Genomic DNA, 19,815 nt, shown 5'->3' with positions numbered 1-19,815 from the left:
TGGTAAAATAAAGACAACCAGTGTAATAATTTGACCAATAAACCTCATGTTCTTTGAACCCTAAAATAAAATCCTTCTTACTATAATGAACTCATGTAGTGGAAAGACTTTTTTTTTTGTTTGCTTAATTTTGAATAAGTGCTTCTTTTGGCTTCGCTCTCACTCTAGGCCACCACATTAAACTCTAAACTCCTGGTGCCCTTTCTAAGGTCCAGACAGACACATTCCTAGCCAGTGCTTTCAAGGGCACCAGTGGTTTCAGAGTTAAATTGCACATTAGAGTTTGTCTTCTAACTTTTGAAGATGTCATTTATTTTTTGTGTGTTTTTCTTTAAAAAATAAAAGAATGAAAAAAAAAACAATTAAAGTCGCAAAACAAAAGAATACAGTAGCACAACTGGAGGAATTTTACTCGTAGGAAAGAAGTAGCCCAAGTTTTAATAATGGCGAGTTGGGTGGGTGGGTGGGTAGGGGAATGGAGGCGTTAATGTAAAAATAACTGTCTCTCTTGGTGAAAGTTGGCAATGTGGTCCTCCTTTGCCTTCCCTGTGGAGAACAGGCTGGCTCATGGGACTTACCCTAAGAAAGCTAAAATATGAGCAGTGAGCTTCTGGGGTTAAGATCAGTAAGGTTTGCTGTCATTTTTGGAACGCTTCAGCTGGACCTTCAAGCGTTTCATGCCAATCTGAAAGCCATTCATAGCTTGGATAGCAGCTTGTGCAGAGACAGGATTGTCATAGCTAACAAAACCTGGAAAATAGAAGAAAAAGGTAGGGAGAGAGGGAATGAAGGGGTGAGGAGAAGAGAGAGCCAAAGAAAAACACAGGTTAGAATAGATAGTGCTTTATGGTCTTGCTTAACATTCTGTAATTGCAATCAGTAAGGGGTACGGATGGTTTTTCAAGTTTCAGTGACATATCTGCACATTGTTCCCCTTAGCCGCAGGTTTTAATTTGGCTATCCAGATGACACTGAAATAATTGGTGAAAAAGCTAGGCCGGTATATTCTTTGGTATCATGGAGACATATCCTTTGTCTCCCAACCCAATCACAAAACAGCCACAACAACAAAACACATTTTGAAATCAATTGTCTGAATTCGACTTCCTCTGCCCTCCAACTGAATTGAGGCAAACTGGTTTGTGTACATATAGCCTTAATCTCTTTATGAGGCAATCCAGTGACCTGATAAGATTAATTACAAAAAAAAGGGATGAGGGTTGTTATTCAAGAGGACCCCAAATTAAAAATACTAGTGGTTCTGTAAGGAAACAAAAATATGAGAAATCAAGATGATAGTTTGTTCTAACATCTGCTAGAGACTTATTTATTTGGACACAGAAATAACTCAAGGTAACATCATGAGACAGTGGACAGCATACTCATTCTGGAAATCTGGAAAACATGAATTCAAATCCAGCCTCAGACCCTCACTAATTGTGTAATCTTTGTTGTGTAATGCAAGTCACTTAACCCGTTTGCCTCAGTTTTCTCAACTGTAAAATAGGGATAATAATAGCACCTATTTTACAGGGTTGGTGTGACAGTCAAATGAGATAATATCTGGAGAAGCATTTAGTACAGTGTCTAAAACATAGTAGCTACTACATAAATACTTATTTTCTCCTTTCTTCCCCTTATCCTACAGATAAGTGAACTGAGGCACAGAATGGACTTTCCTCGGTTCACAAAGGTGACAGAGTTAGGATCTGAATTGTTCCATTACCCACTAGCTGGGTTTCCTAAGGTACTTCTGGACCAACCACTTCTCATGTTCTATCACCCAACAGCCCAGAATACTGGACCAACCAATTCTCTTTAACTCTAGCTTCCCATCATCTTCTCCTCAGTACCACTTCTTTGTGCTTTGTTTGTGAGGCTGGTAAGATGTCCAGAGAAAGGGACCACAAGAAGCACCTCTATTTGAGTACAGGAATAGGAAGGTAAGACATTTGGTTATTATTTGATTTAACGAGCACATATTCAGAGTTTGCTATGTGCCAGGCACTGTACTAAGGACTTGACGTGAAACTTCTCCTCCCTCAAAGAGGGATTTATACATAAATCCAATCTGAAAACACAACCTGCGAAACAGGCAACAGCTATGGATCATATAATCACAGTGACACTGGTAAGAATAGAAAAGGAAGGAAATATTTCATGGTTTTCTAAAACCACAATAAGCCTGTCTCTAAGACACCCAAGATACTATTCTCTCCTACAGCTAAGCAGGCCAGCAGCACATACCTTGTGATCTCGGGCAGGGCATTGTTTAGCTACTTGAGAGACTTGGCTTAAGATATCTCACATATCCTACGTAACAACTTGACTCTTGTTGCCCTTCATCTCTGAGGTATAGTTACAAGAGCGTTGGTCTGTTGGCTAAAGAAGTAACAGTAATGTAATGGCCCACACTGATAACTTCTCCAACAGAATAAAATTAATGGCTTTATGTACCTGACATACCTAAGTCCCCTCACCACAGAGCTCTCAGGTCTTCCTGGATGATAGCGCGGACATTAGGGAGTGTCTTATATCACCAACTAGACTGTGAGTTCAGTGAGAGCAGGGACTGTTTCCACTTATCTATTTGTATCCCCAAGGCTGAGTAGATGAGATAATGTTTGTAAGGCTTTTTGCACGATGCCTGACACATGGTAAGAGGTGCTTGATAAATGATTGGTCCCTTCCCTCTTCTCCTTAGTAAGCGCTTAATAAAAGCTTTTCCATTCATTCAGCAGGTGACTTGCCACTGGTCACATGACTAGTTACATGGAACCCATGGGATGGAATCTCAAACCTTCTGAACCTAAGCTCAGTAACTTGGACTTAATATTATTAAGTACCCATCATCGTAATGCCCAGGTAGTATTAGATCTCAGTTATTTGGTCATCAGGGACAACATGTCTGTGTTGCTAGTCTACGTCAGTATAGATGATAGAATATTCTACAAAGACTTAGAAGCAGTGTGGTCTGTTGGAAAGGGCATCAGGTGTGGGGTCTGGAGGCCTGGGCTTGAGTCCTGACTCTGACAATTATTACTAGCTCTATGATGGTGGAAAAATTACTTAATCTCTCTGAGCCTCAGCATCCTCATCTCTAAAATGGGAATAATAGGAAACCACTTTGTAAACACCAAAGTGCACAAATGTGAGCTCTTATTATTCTTGGGTGTTTTGATATAATATTATGTTGGGTTAAATCTCTAGAGTTTAAAATGTAGTTATTACTGTACAACAGGGAATAATTACATATTTTTTGGGGTTCAGAACCAAGGCTGCAGTGAAGTTGCCTGATGCAACACAGCCAAGAGCTGCCAGAAACACCTTGGACTCATTACATGCTTGATTTTTAATTAATTTCTGGTCATCAAGCATTCAGAAACCTTTTACTGTTGACAAATTTTTCATGGTCACATATGGGATTGGGACCCACAGTTTGAGAAGGACTGATCTAGTTAAACTCTCATTTGACAGATGAGGAAACTGAGTCCCAAAGAGTTTAAATAATTTGCCCAAGGTCAAGGAGCTTGAGAGGGGCAGAGTTGGAATTTGAACCCAAATCTCTTGACTCCAAGGTTTGTGATCCTACTATGTGACAATGCTTTTATACATGTGGAAAATTAGGAAATATCCCAACCTCAGGGGAGATTCTATTCTGCTTTTTAATATTTATCAGCCTTTCCATGACTTCTCTTTTGGGAAGAAATTGTAATCATCTTGCTTGGTTTCTTCTACATACCAAAGCACTTGCTCAGATTGGTCTGTTTGTCAATGAAGACTTTAGCAGAGATAACATTTCCAAAAGGCATGAACATCTGCAGAATGTCCTGGTCTCCAAACTCCTGTGGAAGGTGATAAATAAAGAGGTTTGCCCCTTCTGGACCTGAGAAGAAAGGAAAATCAGAGTGAGAGCCTTGTTTTACCTAGGTTGGCATGCCTCTTCTCAGTGATGCATTAAGATCTGATGAGCTAAGCATTTGGTTTTCTATGATACTAAAAGAAAATAAAGCAGATGGACAAAATGTCAGTGTTAAAATGTAGTGTCTTAGAAAAAGCAATCCTCCACATCTTCTTGATGCCTAAGGGTTCCTTGAGGTGTTAAAAAGTGGTATCTCATTATCTTGATTTCTTAAAGTGCAATTAAGATCCAAAAAGCAGCTAAGAATGGGTTCTATATCTTTGTGGGGGGCCATATTTGCTTTACTCTCCTTATAAATTTATATCTTCTCATAATGAAGGTGAGAGGAGAGAACGCAGGTAAAGACTAGTATTCACTTGGTGGCTTGCTTTATAGAGCATCCCTAAACTCTAAATTAATCCCCTGAATTTATTATAACAGCTGTAATGCTAATGCTGCTGCTGACCTAAGTTTATAAATTCCTCAATTTATTTCTAAAACCTCCTGGCTAGTTGTGGTTTACCCAACTTCATAATACTTGGTCAAGCCATCATCTTTATTAAAATGATTGGTGGTGAAAAGGATGAGGCCAGATTCTTAGGAGTAGGATGAGAGTTTTAGTACTGGAGACCAGGGCCAATCCATCTTCTCCAGTTGTGGACTGCAGAAGCCAGTGAGAGATGGAACAAATCCAACTGGCCTTCGTAGCCTTCGCTGTCACTTTTCAGAAGATAACTGCACTTCAGGAAATAAGGAGCATACTGGGGAAAGTGCTTTCTCATAAAACTGCTTAACCAGATCAGTTGGAAGGATGAGCTCTCCCAAGTCTCTTCATATTGATCATTTCACCCTCTACCCACTTCTACTAGATCAGTCTAGAAGTTAAAAGAAAAATAAAGAAAAAGAAATTAAAATATTAGATTGAAGATAAACATTTTCTAGTCTATCAATGGCAAAAGACCTTTGGGATCAAAGAACACTATGGGGCAAATAGCAGAGAGACAAATGTGGCCCTCCCACCCTCAGACAGCTGGAATGTCCAACCCTACTATACCCCAAATTGAATGGATAATGGAGACTGGGTATGTCTCTGATGTGATGTGCTTGGTGTCTAGGGAGAGAGGAGAGAGCAGTGCTGGTAAAGTACCTTCTGCAGCAGGTTCATGGAGCCTCAACTGGCGTTCACATGAGAGGAACCAGGACTGCCTGCCCCTCTCACAGCCTGAGGGGAGGGGCTGCAATGTTTTCCCTAGACAGGGGGGAGGGGGAAGGGAAGGAAGGGAAGGTGTATGGGTTGGAGAGAAAAAAAAAATAAAATGGGGGTAAAAAGAACTTTGTAAAAATGAAATGGAGAAAACCACCTGGCAAGATGTAAGGAAAAATCAAACCAAGTTTCTTCCCACAAAAATAAGTAAATAAATAAACAAATGAGGAAAAATAAAAAAATAAAAAAAATCTTTCGAATGAATGGGACTTTCTTAAACACTGAGGGAAAATTTATGATACAAATGCCTGAAACTAGAAGGTTGAAATATTTCAGTCTCATTTAAGTGTTCACTTCTATGGACATCTTTGACTTGGCTATGTCCTCACCAATCCAACAGACGTCAGTGTGGAAAAGTCAAATAGTAAGAAGAATTTCATAGTTAAGATAACACTTTTCCACACTTTCCCCTAGAAATGCCAGTAGAGCGGCAGTGGCCTATATTTTAAAGGGACACTGTCATATGGTTTGGGCCCCAAATTTAGGTTTGGTTAAAAATAAAGTAAAATATTTTTCCCTCTTAAAAAAGGAAAATAATATTTTATCTGTTAATTATTTTTTAAAACACTAAACTTAGGAATGTGAGAATGGGTGTAAAAATAAAACAATGGAAAAGCATGTTTGGGGAATTACTGGGGAGGAAGAGGGAAGCCTTTGCAACGTGTACATAGAGCAAACACAACATAAATCATACCAACCCAGATTTATTGGCCACTCTAAATAAGGGGCCCACATACACACATGAGGGTCAGTGATGCCCATTTTAAATTGTAAAGCATCTCTCTTCTCCTGGAACCCAGAGAAAGAATACAATTTTAATGCACTAGGGAAGAGAGGTGACCGGCTATGCCTGAAAAGTTTTTGAAATACACTAGATAAATGTTTCAGAATATATAAACATCAGAAAATAGGTTAAGAAAAAGAGGAAGGTGACATTTTGGGATCCTCCTCATAGAAGTTCCTCAAAATGGACGTGATGGATTGCTTTATGACTAGAACATACTTTGGGTCTGTAACTCTGGACTGTCACTGTATGAGGGTCTCTGCAAAGACTGACCTGCAAATTTCCCTCATGCATCGGAGATTAAGATGTAACAAGTAATTTGAAAATATATTTCTAGAGTGTCCATCTTGGGATAGCCTCCATCCCATGACAAGTGATGAGGGCTGGGGAAGAAGACTGGAAATTATCTATTATTTGCTATTGATGTTGACTGAATTACCTGTATTACTGTTCACCTTCCTTTTTCATTTGGCCTGTGTAAATAGCCAGAGAGACAGGGAAAGAGAAACAATAGCTTGTCCTCAAACAAAGGATAAAGATGTGGAGAAACTTGTTATATAAAGAGAGACCAAGGACTGCACTTATAAAGAGATGCAGACCATTGAAGTTCAGAGATCTCCTGGCTTCTAAAATGCTGCCATTTAGGCAGGTTTCAGACGTCACAGCATGCCAAGGAACTGAGGTAATGCCTACCTAAAGTCAGGCAAAAGCTCCATTTTTATTGTAACTATTTGAGTCTGTCTGCTGTCTCCCCTCCATCGTTCCCTCCCCTGCTTCCCCAATCTCTCTTAGAATGTTAGTTTCTAGAGTGTCTGGTCAGTTTTTTGGAATGGGTGCACTCTCAAATATTTTGAATGACAAATGATGGAGTGAATGGTGATGGCTTTTGTGTTATAAGGAACAGCTACTTAGGGCTATATTTTGATAAAACCCAGGTAGTCAAATATCATCTGAGAATAATGTGAAATCCACATTCCCCTCCAGACATTATACCTGAAGAGTTTGTTTAGAATATATATATATATATATATATATATATATATATATAAGACTATCATCCCCTTTCTGAGGAGCTAACTGTTTTACAACAAGCCACCATTGAAGTGTAGAACTCCAGTCGTGACCTTGGGCATCCCTACAGGAGACAGAAGTGGGTCTCAAAGGAGGAAATTCTAGTTTCAGGATTTGGCTTGTTGACAAAAAGTGGCGAAAACGGTTGTCTGTGCTACTGGATCGAGGCGATGCCATGATCCTCTCAGGCATTTTGGATGGGAAAAAAAAAATTAAACCCACTTTATTGATACTGCAAAATTGGGTCTGCTCCCTGAGGGAGAACTCATATCTGGAGAATGTGATCAAAACAGATTTAGTTAATTCTTGGTTTATCTTCTCCAAAAGAGTGGAATTGTAGTACGTAAAACCTAACAGTTTTTACTTGGCTCTGGAATGCATTATATAATTTATTTTTCCTATACTACTGGATTAATAACTATTTTAATTACGCTTTACAAAGACTAAAATTAAAATCACTTTAAATCTCTTTAGTACATATTGGCTGGGTAGAGGAAAGGTAGGTATAAGAGACATATAAAAGGCAGCTGGAGACAGAAAAAAAATCCCTTAGAACACAGACTTGCAGATAATACACAGATCTAAACACAGATACTTAAAGGGGATACTTTCAATTCCTTTTCATGTGAGCAGGGATTATTTCATTCACTGTATTTGTATCTTCAGCAGCTAGCACACACTAGGTGCTTAAAAATACTTCTTGATTGATTGAATGATTAGCATCTGAGGTAGAGCTGTTTCCTAGTCAGTCAGCCCCTGCAGTACTCTGGGTCATGTGGTTAGAATGTTTTAGGGACTGAAAAGGGGAAAAATGTGTGGAGGGGCTTTGAAAATTTTGGCCCAAGGAAATGGCATTTTAACTTAACTCAACTGAATAGTCCTTTCTTTGAAAGTTTTTCTGATTGTCTTATGGATTATGTAATATTTATGATTTACAGCCTTCTCAACGATACACGGTATAGTTTTTCTGCCTCATCTATAAATGGAGAATAGAACATATTGTCCATAATAATGGGGCAGAATGAGTCTATTATTTCTAGCTGATTGAATACATATCTGACAGGATATCTATCTGTGTATTAATAATAGCAACAATAACAATAATGCCACATTTCCATAAAACTTTATAGCTTATGGCTCCAACCATTATGATGGTTTGACACTCCTATAAACATATATCATTTCTTTTCTTTGGTAGTACATATAGTGTTAAATCATGAAGAATGGGGCTTCTTTACATGCCTGTATGAAACTTGGGGCTTTGATTTGTCTCAATAGTCGTGCATTGAAAAAAAAAAACAACCCATAATAGCAGTCAAGGCTAAAAGTAAATAAACAGCAAAAACGATGAAAAGTAAATGAGATTTTCAAACTTCTTTTGCTTTTAATAATATACAATATTACTAATAACACATCACAAAGTTTTTTTTTTTAAACACAGGTATCTTTTAAAACTGTCAGTGTCCCTTTAAAATTTACAAATTTATGGGGATGCAACCCTGTTGTACTTCCTGCAGAACACCTTAAAAGTCAAAACATGTAGATTAAATCAGATTTAAATTTAAAGTGTGTGGGGGAATAGAGAAAAAAAGGGAGTTTTTTTAAAAACTAAAATTATACTTCAGCATTTTGTATTCTAAGCAGGTAAAGGCAGAATGAAGTTATGATACTTTTGGGAAAACTTACAAAGCTTTCCCTTCTGTCTCCCAGCAGATTAAGTGAAGACAAAAGAAACCCAAAAGAAGTAAAAAGAGACAAGCTACCCTTGTTTGGACTAGCTCACTAAACATTTCATAATTAGTATTAATTTATTCTTAGCATTAACTTCCTGAGGTTTATTTTGCTTTATTGGCAGAGAAAGCAAGGCAATCAATCACTTATTTGCTTCCCCAGAAGACCCACAATTAAACAAAGAACCACTCAATCCTAACAGTGAATCTTGTCATTAACCTGAAAACTAATGTCTAATAACAAGCAGCTAGAGGATCACAAGAGTTACATGGAGATCACAGAATTGGGGAAAGTGCGAGTGCAGCCCCCACACAAGGTTTTATGGATTCACCCCATCAACAACAAGAAATTAGATATTTAGGGAAAGAAGAAGTGGCCCAGGCTGTTTTTTTGTTTATTCCTGGCATCTTTTTTTGAAAGCAGCAGCTAATGATTAATTGCACATTAACACACAATGGGCGGCAAATCCATCTTGAAGGATAGATGACAAAATTAAATCAAAGGATAAAAGAAATATAACACTGAACAGGAAAGAAGAAAAGGTTAAAATAAATGGTTAGGCCAATCAGTTTTCTTCAGAATGTATCCGTGAAAAGTAAAAATGAAACAGAACTGATTTTTTGTTTGTTTTAAACATTGGCTCAATTTAGTTGTAATTTTTTCTAATTTTTAAAAAAATGAGACTGTCACCAACTTAAATAAGATGCTGCTGGTTGGTGGTCTCGGAGGCTGGTGGGGAAGCACCTACCTTCTTTCTGGCTGCCCGCAGCACTCTGCTGTTGTAACAAGCTCTGGCTGTAGAGCGTGGGCAGTGCAGCAGCAGCATACTGCTGGATTCCTGAGTAGGCCTGGGTGAGGGCATCCATCGTGCCAGCCGTACCATTCGTCAAGCCCGTGGCGCCAAGTCCTCCATTCAGAGCCGCCATACCTGAGAGCATTTGAGCAACTTTACAAAAAACCCAACAATAGAGAAGAGAAATTGCACTTGTTCATTAGTGCTTTCCAAAGGAAGTTAGAGAATTATTTGACACAATTACAACATCAAAAGCATGCATGCTCGCACTCCAACAAAACCAAAATGAAAAACCGAAACACCAACACAAACAAGAACAACCCAATGAAATAATGATGAATCATACTAAAGCTTCCCCTTCCCCCTCCCACGAACCCCCCAAATCCACAACAGTGATCAAATCCACTTAGGCACTACAGTTGGACAACCAAATTCTTAATCACATGCAACCTGCTCCTGGCAAGTACAATTAAGCTTCTGAGGCCCTATTGCTTTGTATAGTTTTGCCATCCATGTATACTTCTGAAGTCTCTAAATTTTATATGGTAGAATCCAATGGTTCAGCCCCTTGATGGAGGCCCTACTGCATGGCTCAAGGGATTGGGAAAAGAGAAAACTTCTCTGCCCTTAAACTGTCCAATGCTATTGATATGGCCTGGCATGGCCACTAGTTTTTATATTTTGCAAGCCAGTGAATCAGTGTTTTCTTTAACTGGTTGCATTCCTCCTTGATCAGCGCCTCCCCCCCCCAAAAAAAAACCACATCTGCAGTATAGGAGCTAGGGACTGGCACCCTAGAGATTTCCCACCTGCTCTGTATTGAGGTTTAGGGAGAAATGAGGAAGATTCTCCTACTGCTACTGGAATTGCTAAAGTTACTCAGCAGACATGAGCTGATTATTTAGGATGCAATTTCCAACTCTAGATGATTCACATACATACACAGTTGATTGCTAAACATGTATTAAAGTGCCTACTGTGTGCTAAATCATATGTAATTGGGACCATTCTTCTAACTGGGTGTTATTGCTAAGGACAGAATGAGTTGTTGTCTTTCAAAGAGTATAAACCAAATGAGCTCAGGTGATAGATACTCTGCATTTGGAAGCCAGATCTCGACTATTGATTGTGATGGATTGTGTATTGGCTGGTATGTTCCTTTTGGCTTTCCCTTCCATTCCTGCTGCTCTCTTGCCTTGTTGGGTTGCTGTATCATAGGATTGTGAATTTACAGCTGAAAGGGATCTCAGAAATCACCTAGGCCAACCCCTTATTTTATGGATAAAAACAGTAAGACTCAGAATATTAAGTGACTTGTTCCAAGTCACTCAATGAGTAACATTTCCTGAACTGGGGCACACTGGGTTTGGAATTAACATTTACATAGTACCTACTATGTGCCAAGTGCTTTTCAAATATTATCACATTTGTTCCTCACAATAACCCCTATAAGTACTGTTATAACTCCCATTTTACAGTTGAGGAAACTGAGGTTATGTGATTTGCTAAGGGTCACAAAAATAGTAAATGTCCAAAGTTGGATTTGAACTCCAGTATTATTATCTGCAGACCCAGCACTCTAACCACTGAACCCTTAGCTATCTTGACTATAAGCCTAATTAACTGGAACTGGAGTCTTTTGGCTTCAAATCTAGTAGTCTTCAACATTCATGGAGTACTGAGTCCAAACAATGAATATTTTACAGCAATGCTAACTTTAAAATAGCTCAGGAAATGGAAGTGAGAATATCATCACTGCCTTCAGTTCTCTTCAAGATAAAAGGATATCAGTTGTTGGAAAGAGTACACAGAGCATAATGAACAAAATGTGAAAAGTGGCCAAGTCTGTCAGCCAGACATATCATAGTTGTCTAAGGTGTCTATTGTGGGGGGGGGAAAAACAACAGGGAAATGAACATAATGAGGTCAGTGGACAGTCTGGAAGGAAGACATTTGATAGTTATACCCTATCCCTGCCCTTGGGTAAAATATTGCCTGTACATATTCTCTCATGTCCCATGGTGGCCATCCAGAGGAAGTAGAAGATCTAGAGGATTTTTATTTAGTTAATTGCACACTCCTGCTATCTGGCCAACTGTCTCTCTTTCAGTAATAGGACAATGCACAAGATAAGCATAGATTCATGGATTAGAGTAGAAGAATTTCACAATATCTCAGATCGAATACTTCTCCTGGGTAGGTTTGAGGATAAGGGGCTGCTGTATTAAGTGTTTAGCTGGCAAGTCAAACTTCAATCCAGACTAAGAAGGCCTCTCTGAATTAGTGAGACATTTGAATGAGAGAATATTTTACAAGAAATTAAATTTTATTTCCTGCAAGTAGATCTAATAATGATGGAACTAGGCTATAACAAAATGTTGGCAAATAGAGGTCCTGCCAAATCAGCTTTAATAAAGAGAGGAATCATTTGTAATTAGAATACTAATTGTTGCTATGCAAATAGGTATTCCTAAGATGCTTGGAAGGAATTTGTTCTTTTGATTGGGTTAACCATTCTTCCATGTAATCTTATTTGCCTCTCTAAACTTGCTAAGCAAAAGTAAACTTCAACAGAGTCCCTTTCTAAATAACCATGAATTCTGAATTAGCAAGATTATTAGTTGCATGGAACCAATTGTTGGCTATCCAATATCTTAGTCCCTTAAATTCTGTCCCAATATAGAATCATAGATTTAGGATTGGAAAAAATCCTAGAAAGTCAGATTGTTAAATTTAGAAGAGATCACAAAAAAATGTAGTTATCGACTTCCACCTGAACAAGAATCCTTTCTATAATATATTGAACAAGTGTTCACCTAGCATTTGCCTGAAGACCTCCAGTGCAGAACAATCTACTGTCTCCTAAGCTAGCCCATTTTGTGTTTGGACAGCTCCCTTTGTAAACCTACATCTGCTTCTTTGTAACTTCCAGGCATTAAATCTACTTCTGCCCTCTGGGGTCAACTGAAAGTACCACCTAATCACCCTCCATATTCTACCCCTCTTCTCTGCCCCTATTATTTTCTACTCCAGACTAAATATCTTTCCTAAAACTTAAGATGGGGTTTGACCATAGCAGAGTATGGCATAATATCCCCTTAATCCTGAAAACTATGCCTTTCTTTATGCAGCTTATTAATTAATCATTAATCTCATCAGTTCTTTTGGGTGCTGTGTTACAGTGTTGACCCCATATTGAGCTTGTAGTCCATTAAACCCCCAGATTTTTTTAAAGATACACTGCTGTCTAGTCATTACTCTCCTATCTCGTAGTAATGAAATTGATTTCTTGAGCCTAAGTGAATAGCTTTACAATTATCTTTATTAAATTTCATCTTATTTGATTTGGCACAACCTGGTTGCCTGCCAAGAACTTTTTGGATCCTAACATCCTACATCTCTCCTAGCATGTGCCATTTGCAAATTAAATAAGCATGTTATCTATGCTTTTCTCCAAATTAATGATTGAAATGTTAAACAGTACAGGGCCAATTGCAGGTCCCTGTGGGAGCTTCACTAGAGACTTGCTTCCAAGTTGACATCAAGTCATTACTACTCTTTGATTTTAGTCGTTTAACACCAGTTTCAAGTACAGTGATGAACTAGCTTACACTTCTCCACAAAGAGAGCATGAAGGCTTTGTTAAATCCTTTGGTAAAATATAGGTAAATAGCATCACATGTTCTACTAATTTAATAATGTGTCACAATAAAAAATGAGCTTAGTTTGTCTTGATTTATTCTTAATGGAGAAGCCAAGTAGACTCTTTGAGATCACTATTTGCTTTAATTACATATTCTAGAATTTTGTCAGGAATTGAAGTCAAACTTATTAGCCTATGGTCTGTACACTCCATTTTTACCTTCCTTCTCTAATCCTGGGATTCCTTTCCTATTTTTTTTTTAAAGCAATTGGGGTTAAGTAACTTACTCAAGGTTACACGGCCAGTTATTTTTGGGTGTGGTGCTAACTATCAGAGCCCAGATTCGATCCCAGGTCATCCTGACTCTGGGGCCGGTGCTCTTACTCACTGTGCTACCTCGCCGCCCCTCCTCTCCTATTTCAACCATCACTGATAAATTCAGCAATCAGATCTTTTAAGTACCCTGAGATCAAATCCATTTGCAGTGTTCCTACAATTACTGAAGAGTAGAAATGACCATTTTCTCCTCCATCTCCATCTTCTTCTCACTTATCTCTACCCCCAAAGTGTAATAGAGTTCAACTGTGAGAATACTGCCTCAAAACTGTTTTGAAATCAGAGTTACAGTCCTGGTGAGGAAGGTATGACCAGGAATGATCTACTCCACTTAAATGGGTAGAGGAATGAGGCCTTTGTTCAGACTTTAATTAGGTGTTGATGAATATGGCCATTCCCATCAGCACCACATTTGAGACTTTGTATCTCCCAAGATGGTATCAGGCCAACAAGTATTGAAAGCAAGGGTATTAAGTAGACACAAACCCATGGGGAAAAAAGCCTCAGCCCTGACAAGTTAACCATGCACCTTCCTGGTCATTCCATTTATACCAAAGCCTGTGCCTCTGGCTTTAAATCAGCTTTGGGACAGTGTTCTCTCAGCTGGACTCTGTTATGTTTTGTGAAGAACCATGGGGGTGGGCAAAGGGAAGAAGAGAGAAGCTTATTCTCACTCTTTAGTAAATGTAGGACCAATGGAAATTTGATCCTGGCAGAAAGATAGGTAAAAGATCTATGCCTGGTAGGTGGGGGATAGGAAAAAGACAGCAAGCCAAAGGAAAACTAAGGCACCTAACTTTCCAAAGGGAGAAATAATTTAGGGGGTATTTGTGATTGGATAGGGCTTTTGTTTGCATGTATCTATAGGTAAAGTAAGCGATGTCCTACCTGTTATAATCTGGAGAGGTATCAAGAATTCCCCCAAATCTATTTGTTGAAATGAAATTCTTTTACTAATTCTATCAATTTAGAACAATTTCTTTGGGTTAAGAAACTCCGTAAGAATTGTCAGGGTTAATAAATTAAGTGGGTACCAATCATTTTTACTTTAGTATAAATTAGAGTCAGTAGATGGTTTCCACCTAAAAAGTAGCTAAGATCAGTTGCCCTGAGGGAGTTTTAGTGGGGATGGGGGAAAAAGGATGCATTGCCCAAGAAAGCAGGCATAAGTGAGGTTTTACCTTTAGGCAGCCAGAAGGAGCGTGAGGACACTGAGTTCCCAGGATTCAGGGAAGAATGGCAATAGAAAGGAAGATCAGAAGGTGTGAAAGAAAAACATTACTTACTTCACAATTTTTCTTAGGGATGACTTGTTTCTAATTGATCGATAAGATTATAGAGGCCCAAATTAATAATGTTTTCCCCTAAAGGCAGATCAGTAATTGCTACTTAGGTTATCTTCTCTTCTGATTTAGATATAGACTTAGCTAAAGGGGAAAATAGTATAATTTCCATTTTTAGAGCATTTCATAGTTCATAAAGTACCAATGTACCCATCTGGCACATCCCCTTGAATGTGCCTGTGGGAAAATTAGACTATCAGGTATGGGAGAAAGTCAGACTACAGGGTACTGAACGATTACTTGTTGTTCCATTACATAATCATCTTATTAAAGCTGATTGCTAAATTATCAGCATATATGTATATGTACACATACTCACAAATATATGCATATATACACACATATTCTATATATGTGCTACTTACATGTATGTGTGTATGTATGGGCATCTAGGTGGTGCAGTGGATAGAGCACTGAGCCTGTAGTCAGGAAGACTCTTCTTCCTGAACTCAAATCTGGCCTCAGATACTTACTAGCTGTGGGACCCCGGGCAAGTCACTTAACCCTGTTTGCCTCAGTTTCCTTATCTATAAAATGGGCTGGAGAAGGGAATGGCAAACCACTCCAGTATCTCTGCCAAGAAAATCTCAAATGGGGTCATGAAGAGTTGCTCACAACTGAAATGAATGAACCGCAAAAAACAACATGTATACGTGTGTGCATATGGATGTGTATATACTTGAGATAGGGATTAGATCTGTGACTTCACTGATACAGAAAGTCCCTGTCAATGCAGGTTGGCATCTTCTCTGCATATTATAGTCTTGAGGAGTCATTTTTGAGCCTTAATTGGTGAAGTGACTTACAGTCCCACAGCCAGTATGTTAGAGATGGGCCTTAAACCTAGGCTTCCTGGTTCCAAGACCAGTTTTCTATTCCTTATGCCATGCTATAATATATATTTATATATAGATATACATATGCATATATATAAAATAAGTAGCCTTTGAATATAGTTGATAAAAAAGTTAACAACTCTGAGTTTTTGGTGCCATTTCCATGGTGTCCACAAAAGTACATTCAGAAGCAAGCTGTGTTTTTATGGGTCGGTGTGCCATTATACATGGCGAAACAATGTGTCCAAATATGTAATTTCTTACATACATAATACACTAAAGCCATTTGTATGTACTATCTTGAAAACATTTTTATTAAAATAAGCCTCTAGCTATGTTAATTCAGTCATACTGGTTTGATTATTTCTTCCTTAGTAAGCCTGGCTTTTGTACTTATTAGTAGCTCTAAGTAAAAGATGCAAATTCCTCAAGGACTTTCTTTGTAAAGGGAACTGATGGTCCATAAGGACAGTAGTTGTGTGGAAACACTGCTCCTAACAGTCCCTCAAGTGACTAGAGTTGTGGAGTACATGAAGCAAATATATATATATATATATATATATATTTACATATATATGATATTATTATTTTACCACATATAAGGGTTCATCTGTTAAAACATACATTTACTCCTGAATATGACTTTGTGGCCACCATGGAGCCAGCACCAAAAATTGGAGTCATGGAGTCATTAGTTCTGCTTCAACTATTTGCAAGAGTTGTTGTAAACCAAAGAGAGAAAAATAAGGCCTGTGTTAATAGGTTTCTATTGATTGATATTCTACATAATTGGATTAGTTTTTCCTTTGTGTTATAGCATGTGTTGCTATGCTACAAGTTGTTCCAGCTGATTTGGTGCAACTATATATTGTTCAGGGGTATGTATGTGTGTGTGTGTGTGTGTGTGTGTGTGTGTGTGTATAATACTGTATATAATGAAATTAAAACTAATGTAAGCAGCTGCCATAATGAGGAGGTCAAAAGAGCCTAGAAACTACTTTAGTCAGTAAATATATTTTCTCTCTTTCTCAGGCAGAGAGAGATGACAAGCTAAAGCATCAGTTTAGAATATTATTTATAAAACTTGTATGTAAAACACTACAGAGAGAGTTGCAGAAGATTATAAACAATAGTATTGCCTTATAAAACAATCAAAGTAGATGATGCAAAAACAAGTATGAGCAAAATTTGGCCTAAGAACCAAATGAACCAGTCGTGTCATTCCCAAAGCATTCAAAGATGAACTTGACTGGAAGAAAACAGATGGAAATGGATTGTTTGTCACATTTCTATGAGGTTTTCTTTTCCTCACCAGTGACAAAGGACCTATCAAATCTGGACTCCAAAATAGAGTCCCTAATAAGAAAATTAAGATAGTAGTTAAGAGGATGAAATCTCCAAGAGTAATGGGAAAAGATGAAGTTCATATGATGGATATCTGTGTTAGAAAGCATTTTTAAAAAACATTGGGGGATCATTTCATAGGATGTCTCAGGAAAAAGAAGAATGGAAAAAAAAAGAACTATGTTACTACCAAAACAGGTGGTTAAGATAACAGCAATAACTACAGAACTAGATGGTTATTTTCTTCTTTTATAAAATCTCTTTAAGAATCACTTACATATATTTTGAGGGTTTCCTTGATTTTAAAAAAAAATATGAACATCTTAATTGTCATACAACAGATGAAAGTACAAAGACTATAAAATAGCTCTCTCTGTTTCTTGATAAAAAAAAGTATTTGATTCAGCTTTAAAGGCTATTCTTCTAAAAATGTATCTCTCATGGATGTTCTTAGCTCATACACTGTTCCTTGATAAATGCTACCACAGAGAGAACTCCATTCAACAACTTTATTAGTAACGTTAAGTGAGGCATAAAACAGGGAGATGTATAATTGACAAAGGTTTTTCCTGCTGTCATGGGGCATATCCTGCTGTAGCTATAACACATTTCTTAGGGTGAACACCAAGATAATTTTATTTAAAATTTTTATAAAAAGGAAAGCAGTTATTGAATGTTTAATCATAAATGGTACTATTTTTATTTTTCAAACTAAAAAAGACTTAATTAAAAAATGCAACAGTTAAACTTTAAAAACTGGGACATAAGTGAGAAAAACTTTCAAAATGCATTAGAACGTTCTGGAGCACACTTGGCAAACACACTGTGTGTATGCTTCTGTATCCTGCACAGTGTCTAAATGGGAGAGGGCTTCCTTAAAGATGATGAGGAAATCCACATGGTTTTGTTTGTGGATGTTGCTGTAATAACTTTCATCAAGCCCCAGAACATCACAAGGACCTCTCAATGAGATCCATAATTACTTAAGAGATCAGTTTAACAATCCATGTAGGATAAAAAAAAAAACACCTGTTGCCCAGAATGACATGAAATTAGGAGAACAGTTAGCTGCTACTACACACATCTGGGATAGTCACTGCAAATGAGTAGTGAGCAGGACTTGGAACTCAATAGAGCAAGTTGACTTAGTTGCATTTGGGAAATTATATAGAACTATTAAGGATCCTAACCTGTTTCCATTACAAAGACCTATCGTTTAAATAAAAAGGTTATATTATTGCAAGATTTTGAATCCCACCATCTCCAAAGAATCAAAAGTGTGGGTAGCCTAATCCTAGTGAAAGCATAGAATAACTAAAGAGCCCAAGGGTTCTACTGATACCCACAAAAAGTTAAAGACCTAGAGGAAGATGGAAGGCCTCTAGCCCATTGAGTGGATCCAGGATCTATGGAAAAACATGGATGAGGGTCTCCAGGAAGTGAAGGCATGGGTGGGGCTGGAAGGAGTACCAGCGGAGGGATTATTCACATCAGTGTGGTTACAGATTGATGACAGTATTAAAGACCACAAACAAAAATGTTACATTTCCACGTGGTCATATAAAAGTAGATATATGTATATGTGCATATCCTGCTTGTGGCATCTTTTATAGCTTCTACATGTACATTTAGAGTCATTTCACAAAAGTGAAGGCAGCACAATACGTAAACCAATAATATAAACTTGCTTGTATCTCTTCCCTATTTTTATAAAACCTGTCAAAAAAAATCCCTTATATACACCATCTCTTTTTAGAAACATGTGGCCAAGTTTTAGTATGTATCACTATGTGCAATATTTTCTTTTTTTTGGAGGGGCAATTGGGGTTAAGTGACTTGCCTAAGGTCACACAGCTAGTTTTGTGTTAAGTGTCTGAGGCTGGATTTGAACTCGGGTCCTCTTGACTCCAGGGCTGGTGCTCTATTCACTGCACCACCTAGCTGCCCCTCTAAGTGCAATATTTACATGGAGAGTTGGGACTAGGAGTGGACCCTAAGGTATGGACAATGAAAGTCACTATTTAATTATTACTTTGTAGAAACACATATCTCTTTCTTCATGTCAGAACACTGCTTTCCATGACATGTAAGAATCATTTCATTTATCCTTAAATTTGCCACAAATTCATTTATGTCTTTGTATCTCTAGTACCTAGCAGAATATCTCACAAATGTATGGTAGGCATTAAAAAATGTTCTTTGATTAACTGATAAGTCAGGTTTACTGGCAACAGAGAAGCCTCCAAGACTCCAAAGGGTAGTAACACACAGGAGACACAATTTTCAAACTTTGCCTAGGGTGAATAAAATGCCTCTGTGTGAACATATCTGCAAAAGATTTTCTGTATCTAACTTAATTCACACCTTAATACCCAAGATCTAGACTGCCAACTTTCAACTTATCAGAGGCTGAGGGATTACCTCACTCCCTTACTCTCATCTTCCTTCCCCTGCCCCCCTTCTATGTGCCCTTTATACATCACATTGTTTTTCAGCCCCTTCCATTCACAAGTTGAAAATGGATAAGAAAAGAAAAAATATCGGATCTGTTTAACTGCCTATTACTACTATTAACCGATTTTGGAAAAAAAAATAATTGGGGAGGAAGAAGATAAAACACTAACTAAAGTGAGTGTTTTGCTGTATGTGTGGGTGCCTTTGATCTATGCTGTCCCTGTCACTAGAGTTCACAGTAACACAGAGCGCTGACTATATTCCAAAAACCTGAATAGTATCAGAGCTGTGATCAGGGCAGTCATGTTCCTTGGA

General features: G+C 37.9%; 1 protein-coding gene across 40 annotated transcripts in view; it reads right to left on the bottom strand.

Moving 5' to 3' along the window:
• Positions 1-19,815, bottom strand: part of LOC138175830 (CUGBP Elav-like family member 2) — a 696,702-nt gene that overhangs the window by 7,778 nt on the left and 669,109 nt on the right. For 14 of the 40 annotated variants that reach the window (XM_069106367.1, XM_069106368.1, XM_069106336.1 and 11 more), the window contains 5 exons: positions 14,705-14,734; positions 9,500-9,697; positions 5,049-5,150; positions 3,743-3,886; positions 579-750 (listed from right to left, as the gene is read on the bottom strand). In XM_069106367.1, the coding sequence (XP_068962468.1) occupies positions 623-750; positions 3,743-3,886; positions 5,049-5,150; positions 9,500-9,697; positions 14,705-14,734 (602 nt within the window). In that variant the 3' untranslated portion in view covers positions 579-622. The remainder of the gene's footprint in view (positions 1-578; positions 751-3,742; positions 3,887-5,048; positions 5,151-9,499; positions 9,698-14,704; positions 14,735-19,815) is intronic. The other 26 variants (XM_069106345.1, XM_069106347.1, XM_069106350.1 and 23 more) reach the window with 7 other exon arrangements.

The sequence above is a fragment of the Petaurus breviceps genome, unplaced genomic scaffold (genome assembly GCF_028583685.1).
Source record: "Petaurus breviceps papuanus isolate PSGF00001 unplaced genomic scaffold, PetGlider_PUasm1.0 79, whole genome shotgun sequence".
Taxonomy (NCBI): domain Eukaryota; kingdom Metazoa; phylum Chordata; class Mammalia; order Diprotodontia; family Petauridae; genus Petaurus; species Petaurus breviceps.
Note: the sequence above shows the minus strand (reverse complement) of the source record. Positions and strands in the feature narration are given on the sequence as shown.